A 13,793-nucleotide genomic window follows, 5' to 3' on the forward strand; every position below is an offset into this window, starting at 1 on the left:
GACTCCAATCTTTAAAAGGGGCTCCAGAGGTGATCCTGTCAACTACAGGCCAGTCAGTCTGACTTCAATACCAGGCAAACTGGTTGAAACGCTAGTAAAGAACAGAATTGTCAGACACATTGATGAACATAATTTGTTGGGGAAGAGTCAACACAGCTTTTGTAAAGGGAGGTCATGCCTCACCAATCTATTAGAATTTTTTGAAAGGGTCAACAAGCATGTGGACAAGGGTGATCCTGTGGATATATTGTACTTAGATTTTTCAGAAAGACTTTGACAAGGTCCCTCACCAAAGGCTCTCAAGCAAAGTTAACTGTCATGGGATAAGAGGGAAGGTCCTTTCTTGGATTGGTAACTGGTTAAAAGATTGGAAATTAGGATAGGAATAAACAGTCGGTTTTCAGAATGGGGAGAGGTAAATAGCGGTGTCCTCCAGGGGTCTGTACTGGGACAGGTCCTATTCAACATACTTTTAAATGATCTAGAAAAAGGGATAAACAGTGAGGTGGCAAAATTTGCAGATGACACAAAGCTATGCAAAATAGTTAAGTCCCAAGCAGACAGTGAAGAGCTACAAAAGGATCTTAATAAATTGAGTGATTGGGCAACAAAATGGCAGATGAAATTCAGTGTTGATCAATACAAAGTAATGCATATTGGAAAATATAATCCCAACTATGCGTATAAAATGATGAGGTATGACTTAGCTGTTACCATTCAAGAAAGAGATCTTGGAGTCATGGATACTTCTCTGAAAACATTCACTTAATGTGCATCGGCAGTCAAAAAAGCTAACAAAATTTTGGGAATCATCAAAAAGGAATAGATAATAAGACTGAAAATGTCATATTACCTCTATATAAATCCATGGTATGTCCACATCTGGAATACCGTGTGCAAATGTGGTCACCCCATCTCGGAAAAGATATACTGGAACTGGAAAAGGTTCAGAAAAGGGCAACAAACATTATTAAGGCTGCAGGGTGTGGGATGTCTGCCATATGAGGAGAGATTAATGAGACTGGGACTTTTTAGCATGGAAAGAGACAATTAAGGAGGGATATTATAGAAGTATATAAAATCATGACTGGTGTGGAGAAAGTAAATAAGGAAATGTTATTTACTCCTTCTCACAACACAGAACTTAATAGGCAGCAGGTGTAAAACAAGCAATAGGAAATTTTTTCACACAATGCACAGTTGAAGGCCAAGACTATAGTAGAGTTTAAAAAAGAACTAGATAAATTCATGGAGCATAGGTCTATCAATGGCTGTTAGCCAGGAGGGGCATGGAGGGTGTTCCTAGCCTCTGTTTGCCAGAGGCTGGAAATGAGCAACAGGGAATAGATCACTTGATGATTACCTGTTCTATTCATTCCCGCAGGGGCACCTGGCATTGGCCACTTTCAGAAGACAGGATACTGGGCTTGATGGGCCTATGGTCTGACCCAGTATGGCTGTTCTTATGTTCTTATGCACAAGTGAGGGTTTCCAGAATTGTAATCTAAAAGAGCAAGTTGTATTATTAATTCTCAGCAGTATTTATGTCTCTGCTTTATCATCAATATTGAAAATGTTCTCTCTACCAGGCAAAAGAGAAATACCAGCAAGGTAGTGGAGGAGTAACAGAAAGGACTAGAACTCTTTCTGAGGTAAATTTGTTTTCAAATAATTTGTGTTATGGTCTTAAATCTCGAAAGGGCTCCAAATCTTCATTTCATTTTTTTCTAACTTCTAAAATAATCCACTGTGTGCAGTCATTTGACACTTGGGGTTACCATTTTACCTGTATTTTTTTTTCCTTACAAGATACTTTTTTATGTCAATGTTCAGAATTTGTTCATTTAGTGAAAGTGGTCTAAAAGTGCACATCCAGGATTGAGAGATTTTGAAATTTTACTTCCAGCTCTGCTGCTGATTCTCTCTGTAAGATGAGCAAGATACATAACATCTCCACTGTAGCTTTCCTTATCTGTAAGGAGATCAACAGATAAAATAAAATATAGTTTTTGCTTGCTTTATTAGAGCTATTGCAAATTAATCAGTTAATGTTTGTAAAGTGCTTTGAAGATGAGAAGACCCTACATTTTACGATTTATTTTTATTTAAAAAGTTAACATTTGGTAGAGCCAGTTAAACAAAGCCAATAAAAAGGGTTTGCGAGAAGACATGGTTCTGTGGAATTTATCTGGTGGGAAATGTCAAATTCAATGACTTTTTTATTTACTAGACACTGTATTTTGAAACCAGGTGTTTTGTTTAAAAATGTTGATGTGGGAAATCAAAACATTTTATTTCAAAATACCGATTTGCTTTGATTGCAAATGTCAGTCTTTTGTTTCAACATTCCAAATAAGAAATGTTATGGACATTTCATTCACTTGCTAATTTACTGATTACAAGTATATATCAGAAATCATCATCATTTTCTAAAAGTGTAATAAAAATGCTAGAGCTACAAGGTGGCTCATAGATGATAGAACAATAAGATTGGAAAGGATCTCAAGAGGTCATCTGGTCCAGTCCTCTTTGCTCATCACAGGTGTAAGTATTATAGACCAGTGTTTCTTAAACTCTGCTCCACAGAATACTGGTGTTCCATGAACAACTCAGAGGTGTACCGTGAGCATCTGACACTTTTTGATACCATACGCTGGTGGTATATATTTTCTTATATTACAGCCAGATACAATGTTACTTCCTCATTGCTATGATACCTGATTAAATTGCTTCATTTTGTTTTTGCTGTATATGTTGCTGTTTGGGTGGGGGCTTTATTTGTTTGGGTTTTTGTTTTCTTTAAGTCTGCCTGGTTTTTGAAGAAAATTCTCATAGGTGTTCCGCATAAAAATATTATTGTTTGGTATTCCCTGGTCTCAAAGTTTAAGCAACACTGTTATAGACCATATATGACATGTGTTTGTATAATCTGTTTTTTAAAAATCTCCCAATGGTGGGGACAACCTCCCAGTTCAATTCCAGTGGTTGGCCCCTGACAATAGGAAGTTTTTTCCTAATATACAGCCTAAACCTTTCATGTTGCATTACTTCGTGTGCTGTCCTCAGAGTTTCAGAAGAACACTCCTCATTTTAACAGTCTTTTATGTACTGGGGTGAGGGAATAGCTTTTATTGGTCCAGCTTTTCTTAGTGACAGAGACAAGTTCTTAAACTAAAAGCTCCGTGAAACTTGAAAGTGTGTCTCTTTCACTAACGCAGATTGGTCCAATGAAAACTATTACTTCATCCTTCTTGTTCTCTTGTACAAATCTGTCTTCTGAAGTGTAGGGCATCTGCAGAATTCCGTTTTAAAATAATAATACAGTTATATTTAATCCTGTGTTTACTGCTTTCTCTTCAAAGCAGAAGCAGGGTTTAAAAAAAAAAAACCAAAACATCATGTGCACTTGAAGTCTATGTAATGTTTTTGCATGTTGGTAATTAGCATGTGACCAATAAAGACTAATTCATGACTAAATGTGTGGATATCGGACACGTTTCTGATCTGAGCCACACTAGTGCATATCTGAAATAAGGCCAGATACGTTTTGATACTACTGTAGATTTTCACTGGTATAGCTGTGGCCCTGTACATCTCAGGTGTGTAGTGAAAATGTTTTTCTCCCTCTTAACATATGGAAATACAGAGGTAAAGGTGGTTTAGTGGTTCCAACCCATTCACTTCTATATCATGGTCAATGCTCTTTATTAGCCAACCACATTGCATCCTTTTCACAATCAGTGCTCCAGACACAATACTACTGTAAAGGCAGATCTTTCACTGTACAATACCAATGCAGAATTTTTTGATTTTTACTCTCATACCCAGATGTCCCAACATGCTTTATGTACATATGCCAGCAACTTTCATTTTCTACCTTTTTTATTCTGGTATCATCCTTCTCTGGATTCCTTAGCCAGCCGGTTTTTTGTAGTAACCACCATCCACTTTCTAGCTCAGAAAATACAATATTTAGTTTTTTGTAATGTAGACAAGAGTGCTCTTCCATCAGCTATTCTCTAGAATAGTGGTTCTTGCCTTCCATCAGTTAGTGAAATGCATCTCTTTTATTATTATTACTACAAGAGAACCTTCAAAACGATAACTCTAGGACACTGCCAAAATGTTACTTGTAGCATGACTTCTATTGCTTTTCTTTTTTTTCACATTAGAAATCCATTTTGGGGTTAGTAATTTGGCTTTAAAAAATATTATTTCTTTATAGAACTGAGAAGAGGTTGTTCCTTTTGAAGAATGGATGCAGTTCTATGGAACTTTTTAAATTGAAGTTCAAAAATAAGGCAGAATTAAAATCAGTTTCTTAATTTCAGATCACTGAAGTATTAGAGAAAGTGAAGCAGGAAATGGAAGAAAAGGGAAGCAGTATGACTGATGGAGGTATGTACTTGCCTTCCTCAGTAAAATCTCCCATTCCCTGAGAAACAAGTGCATATTCAGGCCTACCATGAGCAAAAATGATCTGCCATACAAAAATATTAAAAAAGCAGGAATGAGTTACTAAATATGTGAAAATATTGGGGTAAAATTTTCAGATTCCCAAGTGATTTAGGAGCCTAAGCTCTGTTTTCAAAACTGACTTAGGCATGTAGGTATCTAAATCCCATTGGCTTCCAAAATTTTGTTTTTTGAGAATTTTACCAAATGCAGAAATATCACGGGTCCTCTAATTTGAAATAGCTAACCTACTGCTGATAATGCAACACCAGATGCTGCAAACACTTACTACCATCAGACTGCTCATGATCGTATGCATTATGTTTGGCGGTAAGTGTTCACAGTAAGAATTATGGGTTGCTTTTTTTGTGGGGTGGGGGATACTATGTCCAATAGAAAAAAATGCTTTTTTATTATTTGGTTGTTCTATATGTATTTGAAAGTAATTGTAAAAGTTATATAAATTAAAACATTCTTCTTCAAGTCATGTCCCCATGGATGCTCCACTGTGGGTGCTGGGCTCGTCCCAGCACCGCAGATTGGAGACTCTTCTGAGCTGTATCTAGCCATTCTGCACGTGCACGGTTGCTGCATCACTCCGTTCGCTTTTTGATCACTCGTGCAGTCCAGCTCTGACCAGTTCCTCTCAACTGCCCCTGGCTGCAGACAGAGCTAACTACTTCTCTTTGCCTTTGACACTGAGACTTGGAATCTCTTCCTTTCTGGTTTTATTTCATTCTTTCTTCAAAGTTGAACTGTTCACATTTCTAGTTACTGTTTAAAAAAAAAAAAGAAGAAGTTTGAAGTTAGTGGTTCCGTTCCATTTTTACTAAGACTGTTAAACTTTGTTGTTCTAGTTATTTAGCTACTTGTTATAGTTGGGCAGCAGGCTAGTTTACGGCAGTGCCTGGCCCATAAGGATTTAAAAAGTGCAAACAATACAGTGATGCAATGCCAGCCTCCGATATCCATTCCTCTTGCATATGGTGCTTGGGAGAGGCCCATAACTCTCAAAAATGCTGCCACTGCAGTGAATTAACTGCAAGAGCTTGCCATGATTGCGAGATGAGGCTTAAAATGATTGTTTGAGAAGGCTCTTCAGCCTTTTGAAGAGGGCGTCAGGAGGTCCCTGGAGCAGCCCTCCCGTAAATGGAGGGCCTCCTCCTCTATGGCCATTCCTTATAAGAAACTGAAGACCTGACCAACTAGATCTCTGCCTACTACTTTGCAGCACCAAACTAGCATGGCCGATTAGCCCAGTACATCTAGCACCACCTCTTCACATTCTAAGGCGGTCTCAGCTTCCCAAATGATGAAATCGGCACCTTCAGCACCGAAGACCTCAGCCACAGTACATTCAGAACTGAGAGCGACGGCACCAACCATTTCATCCTCAAAGCAGCCATCTCCGAGTGCCCCGGCACCAACCATGGCACCATCTTCAGCACCATCTCCTGCACCGATCTTGGCACCAATAGCACCAATAACTTCGCCGCTTCATTCCCCAGCACCACCTGTGCGAACATCCATGACACCGAGGATAGAACTGACTAAGTCTCAGCACCATAGCCTCGCTCCACAGTCACTTTCACCAGCTTTTTGCCAGCACCAGCCCCATCTCAGCTGACACCGAGATCACTGACTCTACAGAGAGGCAAGACGGAACAGCACAGTCCACGATATTATGAGTATCACAGGCTGCCCTCACCTTTCCTCACTCCTATGGGTGAGAGCTGATGCTACCATAGGTACTTTTCACCTTCTCCGTTGCTTTCTTCAAGGGTGTCTTATCGCTTCTATTCTCCTCATGTTCATAGGGATCCTTACCAGAACATGCACAGGCGTTCATATGGGTCACAGTGTTTGCCCCACACCAGCTCTTGTAATCACTGTCAGCGATACTGTTCTCCTTGTCGCTATGCCCCTTGTCAACACTTCAATGACAAGCCTCAATCCAGGGGACATTCTGCTGCTGGTTACACAGGCCCTAGATGCTCATCCCTTCCAGCTCATCCATCTCCACCATCACAGTCTCCATCCCTTCAGTGCCTGGATTCATAGATGGCACACATGTCTAAGACAGAGGAACGGAATAGTCTTCTTCATTCCCGGATGAGGCTGTTATACCAGGGGACATATCACCTCCAGACAACATGAATTTCACGACCTTTTTAAATGAGTTGCTATTAGGCTGGATGTGCAAATACCTGAAGTACAGGAGAAGCGACACCAACTTCTCAAGAATCTGCAACCAACACAGTCAGCAAGAATAACAATCCCTCTAGATGAGGCCCTACTCGAAGCAACGGATGATATTTGGGAAACCCCTGCTTCTGCCTCTCCTACAAACAAAAAATTGGAGAAGAAATACTTTGTACCTCCAAAGGGGATGGAATTTTTATTCACGTTTGCAGCCTAACTCTCTAATAGCGGATGTGACACAACACAGATCTCGGACACCCCAATTCAGGGGTATCACCAGAGACAGAGATGTCAGATATTTGGACATCTTCAGTAGGAAGCTGTACACCTCAGCAGCCTTGTTATTGCATATAGCCAACTATGACGTTCACCTACCTAACCATGACTTAGACAATTACACCAATTCGTTTCTGTCATGGACTACCTCCTGGGTCCAAAAGACTGATACTGAAATCTGTGGTGAAGAAGAGATACACTATGGCCAGGACTGCCATGCAGATAGCCTTGGATGTTGCAGACACAGTGGCACGGGCCGCTGCCACCACAGTGGTGATGAGGTATGCTCATGCCTCCAGACAGCAACAATACCTAGAGAGCCACAGACCAAAGTTGAGGATTTGCCCTTCGACAAAAGAAAATTCTTTGCGGAGAACAATGACATGGTTCTCCTCTCAAGCAAATACTCTCGTACCACATTGTGTACGTTGGGAATGTATACCCCTTCATACAGAAGGAGGCGCTATGCTCCATACCAAAGATGGTACAACTTTGGATACAACTTGCTGCAGTTTCAACATTCTTCCAGGGCCCTTGAGCCCAACAGAGACCTCAGAGGTGATGAAACCAAGGTGGTCATAACCAACCTCTTCAAACAAATAGCAAGTCTGATGCCGTGTTCAAGAGCAGCAGCATCACTATGGCCTCTACTCATTCTGCCAACATATTTCACCACTGGCTGAGACCCTACCTAGATGACTGTCTCATAAAGGGACCTTCGCCCATCAAGGCAGCAGATATGGTGAACATTATGAAGAGCATCTTTCACTTCCTGGGCCTACTTATCAATGAGCACAACACTCCAGCCCATGCAGAACTTGGAGTTCATCGGGGTCTGACTCAATGCCACAACAGCAATAGCTTTCCTACCCCTTCACAGATTTCAGTTGATTCAAGACCTTATAAGCATCATCACGGGCAGCCCCACTGTACTAGTAGTAGTATGACTCAAACTCATGGGCCATATGGCAGCAACAAAATTCATAGTGCAACACACCAGACTTAATTTCTGCTTGTTACAACACTGGATAGCCACTATCTACAACAGCGCACACCACAGCCTTCAATGGTCAGTGGTGCCCCCCACTCATGTTCTGTCTTCTCTCAAATGGTGGCAGAGTCATTGAAATCTCTTATCCAGAGTTCCATTTCATCCACAACAGCCTTCTCAATATATCATCACAGACGTATCCCTACTCAGCTGGGGAGCTCGCATGGATCATGTTTTGATTCGAGGCCGATGGTCCCATCAAGAACATCTACTTCATATCAATTTATTGGAACTCATGAAGTTCTCAGAGCCTGCCAAGACTTCTGACAATACATCCACAGAACCACAGTCAAGATTCTGACAGACAGTGTCACAAGAGTGTACTACATCAGTGCCTCCATACACAATCTTCACCAAGAATGGGGTGCCCTGTTCTAGACTTCAGCGACCTAAGGTATCACCCAGCCTTTATTCCTAAAGTTTGTTCTGAATTCCATGTCAGTGAACCAATCATCTTGCCTGCTTTTTATCCCAAGCCGCATTCATCGCCGGAAGAGGTGTCACTACATCCCTTGGATGTCTGCACAGCACTTGCCTTTTTTATAGACAGGACTAAATTGTTCTGGAAAACAGTCTGACCCCTGGTTTCAATTGCCATGTGCTCCAGAGGCAGCCTTTGTCATCTCAGCTTTATTTAAGTACTAATGCCTAACTCAAATAAACCACCTCCAGTAGCTATTTCCTACAGGGAGCAAGCTACATACACCCTTTCCTCACCACAAAGTTAACCACCTGGTCTCAAATCACCCTTATTGTGCCCAATGATATTGGTGATGGGTAAAACAGTCTCCAGAACCTGCAGCTTGTAATGCTTGTAATGCCCTCCCCCCACACATACTGACCCTCCTCCCACCCCTATCCACAGATGACTTGTTCCACAATGGCTACGTCTACACTAGCCAAAACTTCGAAATGGCCATGCAAATGGCCATTTCGAAGTTTACTAATGAAGCGCTGAAATACATATTCAGCACCTGATTAGCATGGGGGCGGCCACAGCACTTTGAAATTGATGCAGGTCGCTGCTGCACGGCTCGTCCAGATGGGGCTCCTTTTCAAAAGGACCCTGGCTACTTTGAAGTCCCCTTATTCCCATCTGCTCATAGGAATAAGGGGACTTCGAAGTAGCCGGGGTCCTTTCGAAAAGGAGCCCCATCTGGACGAGCCGCGCGGCTGTGAGCCGCGTCAATTTCGAAGTGCTGCGGCCGCCTGCATGCTAATGAGGCGCTGAATATGTATTTCAGCGCTTCATTAGTAAACTTTGAAATGGCCATTTGCATGGCCATTTCAAAGTTTTTGGCTAGTGTAGACACGGTCAGTGAGTGATGTGGAGGGGTGAAGAAGCAGCCTTTGCTTCACACAGGTGAAAGGGGGAAGGGAGGAAAAGAAATGAGGTATATGAAACACTGCCTCAGCCTCTCTCAGCTAAGATCTTTCCCAGTCAGCTGCTGATGGTGTTTTCACTGCTCCACCAAACCCCAACCAAGGTAGAGGGAGGAGCATTATTGCCATGCAAAAATATTAAATAGGAAAATCTACTCTCATTTTTATGCACATAATCAAATCCAACACGTCAAGATGGCAGCAAATTTTTTTCTGTTGTTAATGTCTTGTGTGTTAAAAATGTGACATCTCAGTAACATCATGTCTCCAGAAATATAACATTCTTTTGTTCATTCTTCAGATAGCAGAGAAAGGATTGCTCGTTATTTAGGAGACTAACGCTGTTTGTCTTTTTTTGTTTTTTTTAACAGCTCCTCTAGTAAAAATTAAGCAGGCCTTAACCAAACTGAAGCAGGAAACCATTCAGATGGACATACGGATTGGTGTAGTAGAACACACGTTACTCCAATCAAAGTTGAAGGAGAAATCCAATATGACTAGAGATATGCATGCAACTATGATTCCCGAAACTACGATAGGTGCTTATTAAAGCTGCTTGAAATTTACTTACATTTCAGACAAATCAATTTTTTATCACTTGTTTTTTACAACATGCTCGTCATGCATTTTCGGGTGGTGCAGATGTTTACATAGCATTTTATGCTCTATAAATGGAGCTCGGCAGAATTTTGTGACTTAAACACTTTCACACTTATTGCAGGTCTTTTATAAATACATTAATAAATTCTCATTAACTAACTTGTCTTTTCTACTGCGTTGTAGTATGTTAAATAGTATAAAAGTCTATTGACATAGCCTGTAATCTTCAAGCCTTGATTAGATATTCTTTGCTGAAAGAAAATTACTTGTGGAAGGCTTGAAAGGAATTTAAAATGTCTGCTATTTTTTCCATTTACATATGATTAACATTCGTATTTAATTGCTGACACAGGAATAATACAGCACTGCCCTTTCTAGAGATCTGGATCAATGTGATTCTGGCTGCAAGTGCCAGTAAGTTGTTTGGTCCTTCCCAGCTCGTATTTGAAGTTTCACAGAATGAAATAACCTCCCTGTGTGACATAATTGGAGATGATTGATGGACACTTCTGAGGATGTTTTGATGAGATTAACAGGGCTGTTTAATTCAAAATCTCTGTACTTTGCAAGGCAGCTGTTAAGTCCTGACGGAATCATGTTGCTATGCGTCATTCCCTTTGGCCAGGTCTACGTTAGGAGGTAAGTTCAATTTAAGATATGCAACTCTAGCTACATTAATTGCATAACTAGAGTCCACATACCTTGATTTGAACTTTGAAGCTGTCTCCACGTTAAGAGGTCGACTGGAGAAAAACTCCCTGTTGGAACGAAGTCTGGACACCGTGTATGAAGCAAGCAGCAGGGTGTATTACACACAGCGCTGGTGGAGTGCCACTTCGCCCATCAGGACTCAGTGAAGCACTGCCAGACAATAGATTACAACTGATTATATAGATTATTGATGGGCGGGGGAAGCTATGACATGGGTGCCTGGATAGGTTCTAGCAGCAAGATGAAATGAGCACAATAAACCAATAATCTAAAAAGGTTGCAGATTATCCCCCCCATAGATTATAGAATATCTTATCCCTAGTACAGGTGGTTTCCTCTACGTGTTAAACAAAACAGATATACAATGACCAGTTCACGTTAAGATAGGATAGGCACCTCCACACTGGTGCATCCCCGAGGTGTTTATCTACAAGATTTAAAGCAAAAGACATTAACAGCATACAGCACTAACAATTGGTTTTCATTTTCAGGACCTCTTGCAATGTAGTTGGTGAGGCAACTATCCCTTCCTTCAGACTTCAAAGTCCTTCCTGCCTGAGCTAGGATGATCTTCTCTGGGTCTTGTGAGAAAGATAAGTGAGAGGGGCCCAGCGAGGTATCTTTCCACTCATACGAGCTGGGTTTCTATATTGTAGACCTACTCCAGACTTTAAGAATCGAATAGGGGGTTTTTAGCACAAACCATGGCCTGCCTGAGGAATTTTCATCCTACACGCCCCTTGACTTCCCTTACTCCTCATGACTGTGAAGAGTACTGGAGTTAAGAACATAAGAACAGCCATACTGGGTCAGACCAAAGGTCCATCCAGCCCAGTAGCCTGTCTGCTGACAGTGGCCAGTGCCAGGTGCCCCAGAGGGGGTGGACCGAAGACAATGATCAAACTATTTGCCTCCTGCCATCCATCTCCAGCCTCTGACAGTCAGAGGCCATGGACACCATTCCTGCCTTTGGCTAATAGCCTTTTATGGACCTAACCTCCATGAATTTATCTAGCTCTTCCTTAAATTCTGTTATAGTCCTAGCCTTCACAGTCTCTTCTGGCAAGGAATTTCACAGGTTAACTCTGCTCTGAGTGAAGAAGAACTTTCTTTTGTTAGTTTTAAACCTGCTACCCATTAATTTCATTTGGTGTCCTCTAGTTCTTGTATTATGGGCACAAGTAAATAACTTCTCCTTCTTCACCCCCTCCATACCTGTCATAATTTTAAATACCTCTATCATGTCCCCCCTCAGTCTCCTCTTTTCTAAACTGAAAAGTCCCAATCTTCTTAGCCTCTCTTCATATGGGACCTGTTCCAAGCCCATAGTCATTTTAGTTGCCCTTTTCTGAACCTTTTCCAGTGACAGGTTATCTTTCTTTTTAGGTGAGGAGACCACATCTGTACACAGTGTTCAAGATTCGGGCATACCATAGATATATATAGGGGCAGTAAGATACTCCTTGTCTTATTTTCTATCCCTTTTTAAATAGTACCTAACATGCTTTTTGACTGCCTCTGCAAACTGCATGGATGTTTTCAAGGAACTATCCACGATAACTCCAAGATCTCTTTCCTGATTAGTTATAGCTAAATTAGCCCCCATCATATTGTATGTACAGTTGGGGTTATTTTTTCCAGTGTGCATTACCTTACACTTATCCACATTAAATTTCATTTGCCGTTTTGTTGCCCAATCACTTAGTTTGATGAGATCTTTTTGAAGTTCTTCACAGTCTGCCTTTGTCTTGACTATCTTGAACGGTGTAGTGTCATCTGCAAACTTTGCCACCTCACTGCTCACCCGCTTCCCCAGATCATTTATGAACAAATTGGATAGGATTGGTCCCAGAACTGACCCTTGGGGGACACCACTAGTTATCCCTCTCCATTCAGAAAATTTACCATTTATCCCTACCCTTTGTTTCCTGCCTTTTAACCTGTTCTCAATCCATGAAAGGATTATCCCATGACAACTTAATTTACGTAAGAGCCTTTGATGAGGTATCTTGTCAAAGGGTTTCTGGAAATCTAAGTATACTATATCCACTGGATCTCCCCTGTCTGCATGTTTGTTAACCCCTTCAAAGAACTCTTAACAGATCAGTAAGGCCTGATTTCCCTCTGCAGAAACCATGCTGGCTTTTGCCCATCAAATTATGTTCTGCTATGTGCCTGACAATTTTATTCTTTACTATTGTTTCAACTAATTTGCCCGGAACTGATGTTAGACTTGACAGTAGTACCCTCCATAATCAATTTAGCACATCCCTACTAGACCCACTAAATCAAATGCCTGAAGATCAATCTCCAGAGCATTGACCTGCAGGTAATTATAGATGTATAGGACTTTTGATAAGCATGGCAGTGTTGTCTACTGGCAAGTGCACTGAAAAATACGTAAGATTTATCTATAAAATTGTGATAACAATGGTTAAAGCTCCTTACAGCGGTAGTTGAATTCTGTGGATGATAAATGCTAAAGATTATTTAATTCAAGCAATGTATTGGCCATATTTCAGAGACTGTGAATCTGTGTGTAGTGACAATTTGGGGTTTCTGAATATGACTAGTGGGACACACCTTCCTAGATTAAAGGTTGAATGTTATGCCATATGTCATTGGAAAGGTTATTTTTCCTCTACATTTGCAGTAGTTTAACTTGTGACCTTGATGTCTTGATCAGATGTGTATTCCTAATGCACTGGTTCCTGAAATAAGTATTTCCTCTAGTTTCTTTCCATAAGAACAATCTGTAATCCTGGCTACATACCTGTGCAGTGGAGCATAATCAGTACCAGTTGGACCGCCCCATCCAGCACCCTTGGGGCCTGACTGTTCTGGAATGAGGAAGTTTGCCAGACCAGGGGAGGTCAGTGGTGCCCCCCTGCTCAGCTCCACTCCCAGTTCTGCTTCCAGCCCCAGCTGACTCTGTCAGCCCACTCCTCTGGCCCTGGTTGCTGGACCCCTTGCCTGGCTCTGCTCTTGGCGTTAGTAGCCAGCCCCTAGGTCCTGGCCATTGCCTTCTCCCTGCCCCCCACCAACTGGCTCCACGTCCTGCCCTGGCCATGCTCACAGCCGCTGTCCTGCTTGGGCTGCCTGCCCTGCTGTTGCA

At 41.6% G+C, this 13,793-nt stretch overlaps 1 protein-coding gene across 4 annotated transcripts in view; it reads left to right on the plus strand.

Annotated features, from left to right (window-relative positions):
• IFT57 (intraflagellar transport 57) overlaps positions 1-13,277 on the plus strand; it is a 54,089-nt gene extending 40,812 nt beyond the window's left edge. For 3 of the 4 annotated variants that reach the window (XM_074998892.1, XM_074998902.1, XM_074998910.1), the window contains exons 9-11: positions 1,590-1,652; positions 4,332-4,398; positions 9,739-13,277. In XM_074998892.1, the coding sequence (XP_074854993.1) occupies positions 1,590-1,652; positions 4,332-4,398; positions 9,739-9,917 (309 nt within the window). In that variant the 3' untranslated portion in view covers positions 9,918-13,277. The remainder of the gene's footprint in view (positions 1-1,589; positions 1,653-4,331; positions 4,399-9,738) is intronic. The other variant, XM_074998917.1, reaches the window with a different exon arrangement.
• Positions 13,278-13,793: the final 516 nt, after the last annotated feature.

This window comes from Carettochelys insculpta, chromosome 1 (genome assembly GCF_033958435.1).
Source record: "Carettochelys insculpta isolate YL-2023 chromosome 1, ASM3395843v1, whole genome shotgun sequence".
Taxonomy (NCBI): domain Eukaryota; kingdom Metazoa; phylum Chordata; order Testudines; family Carettochelyidae; genus Carettochelys; species Carettochelys insculpta.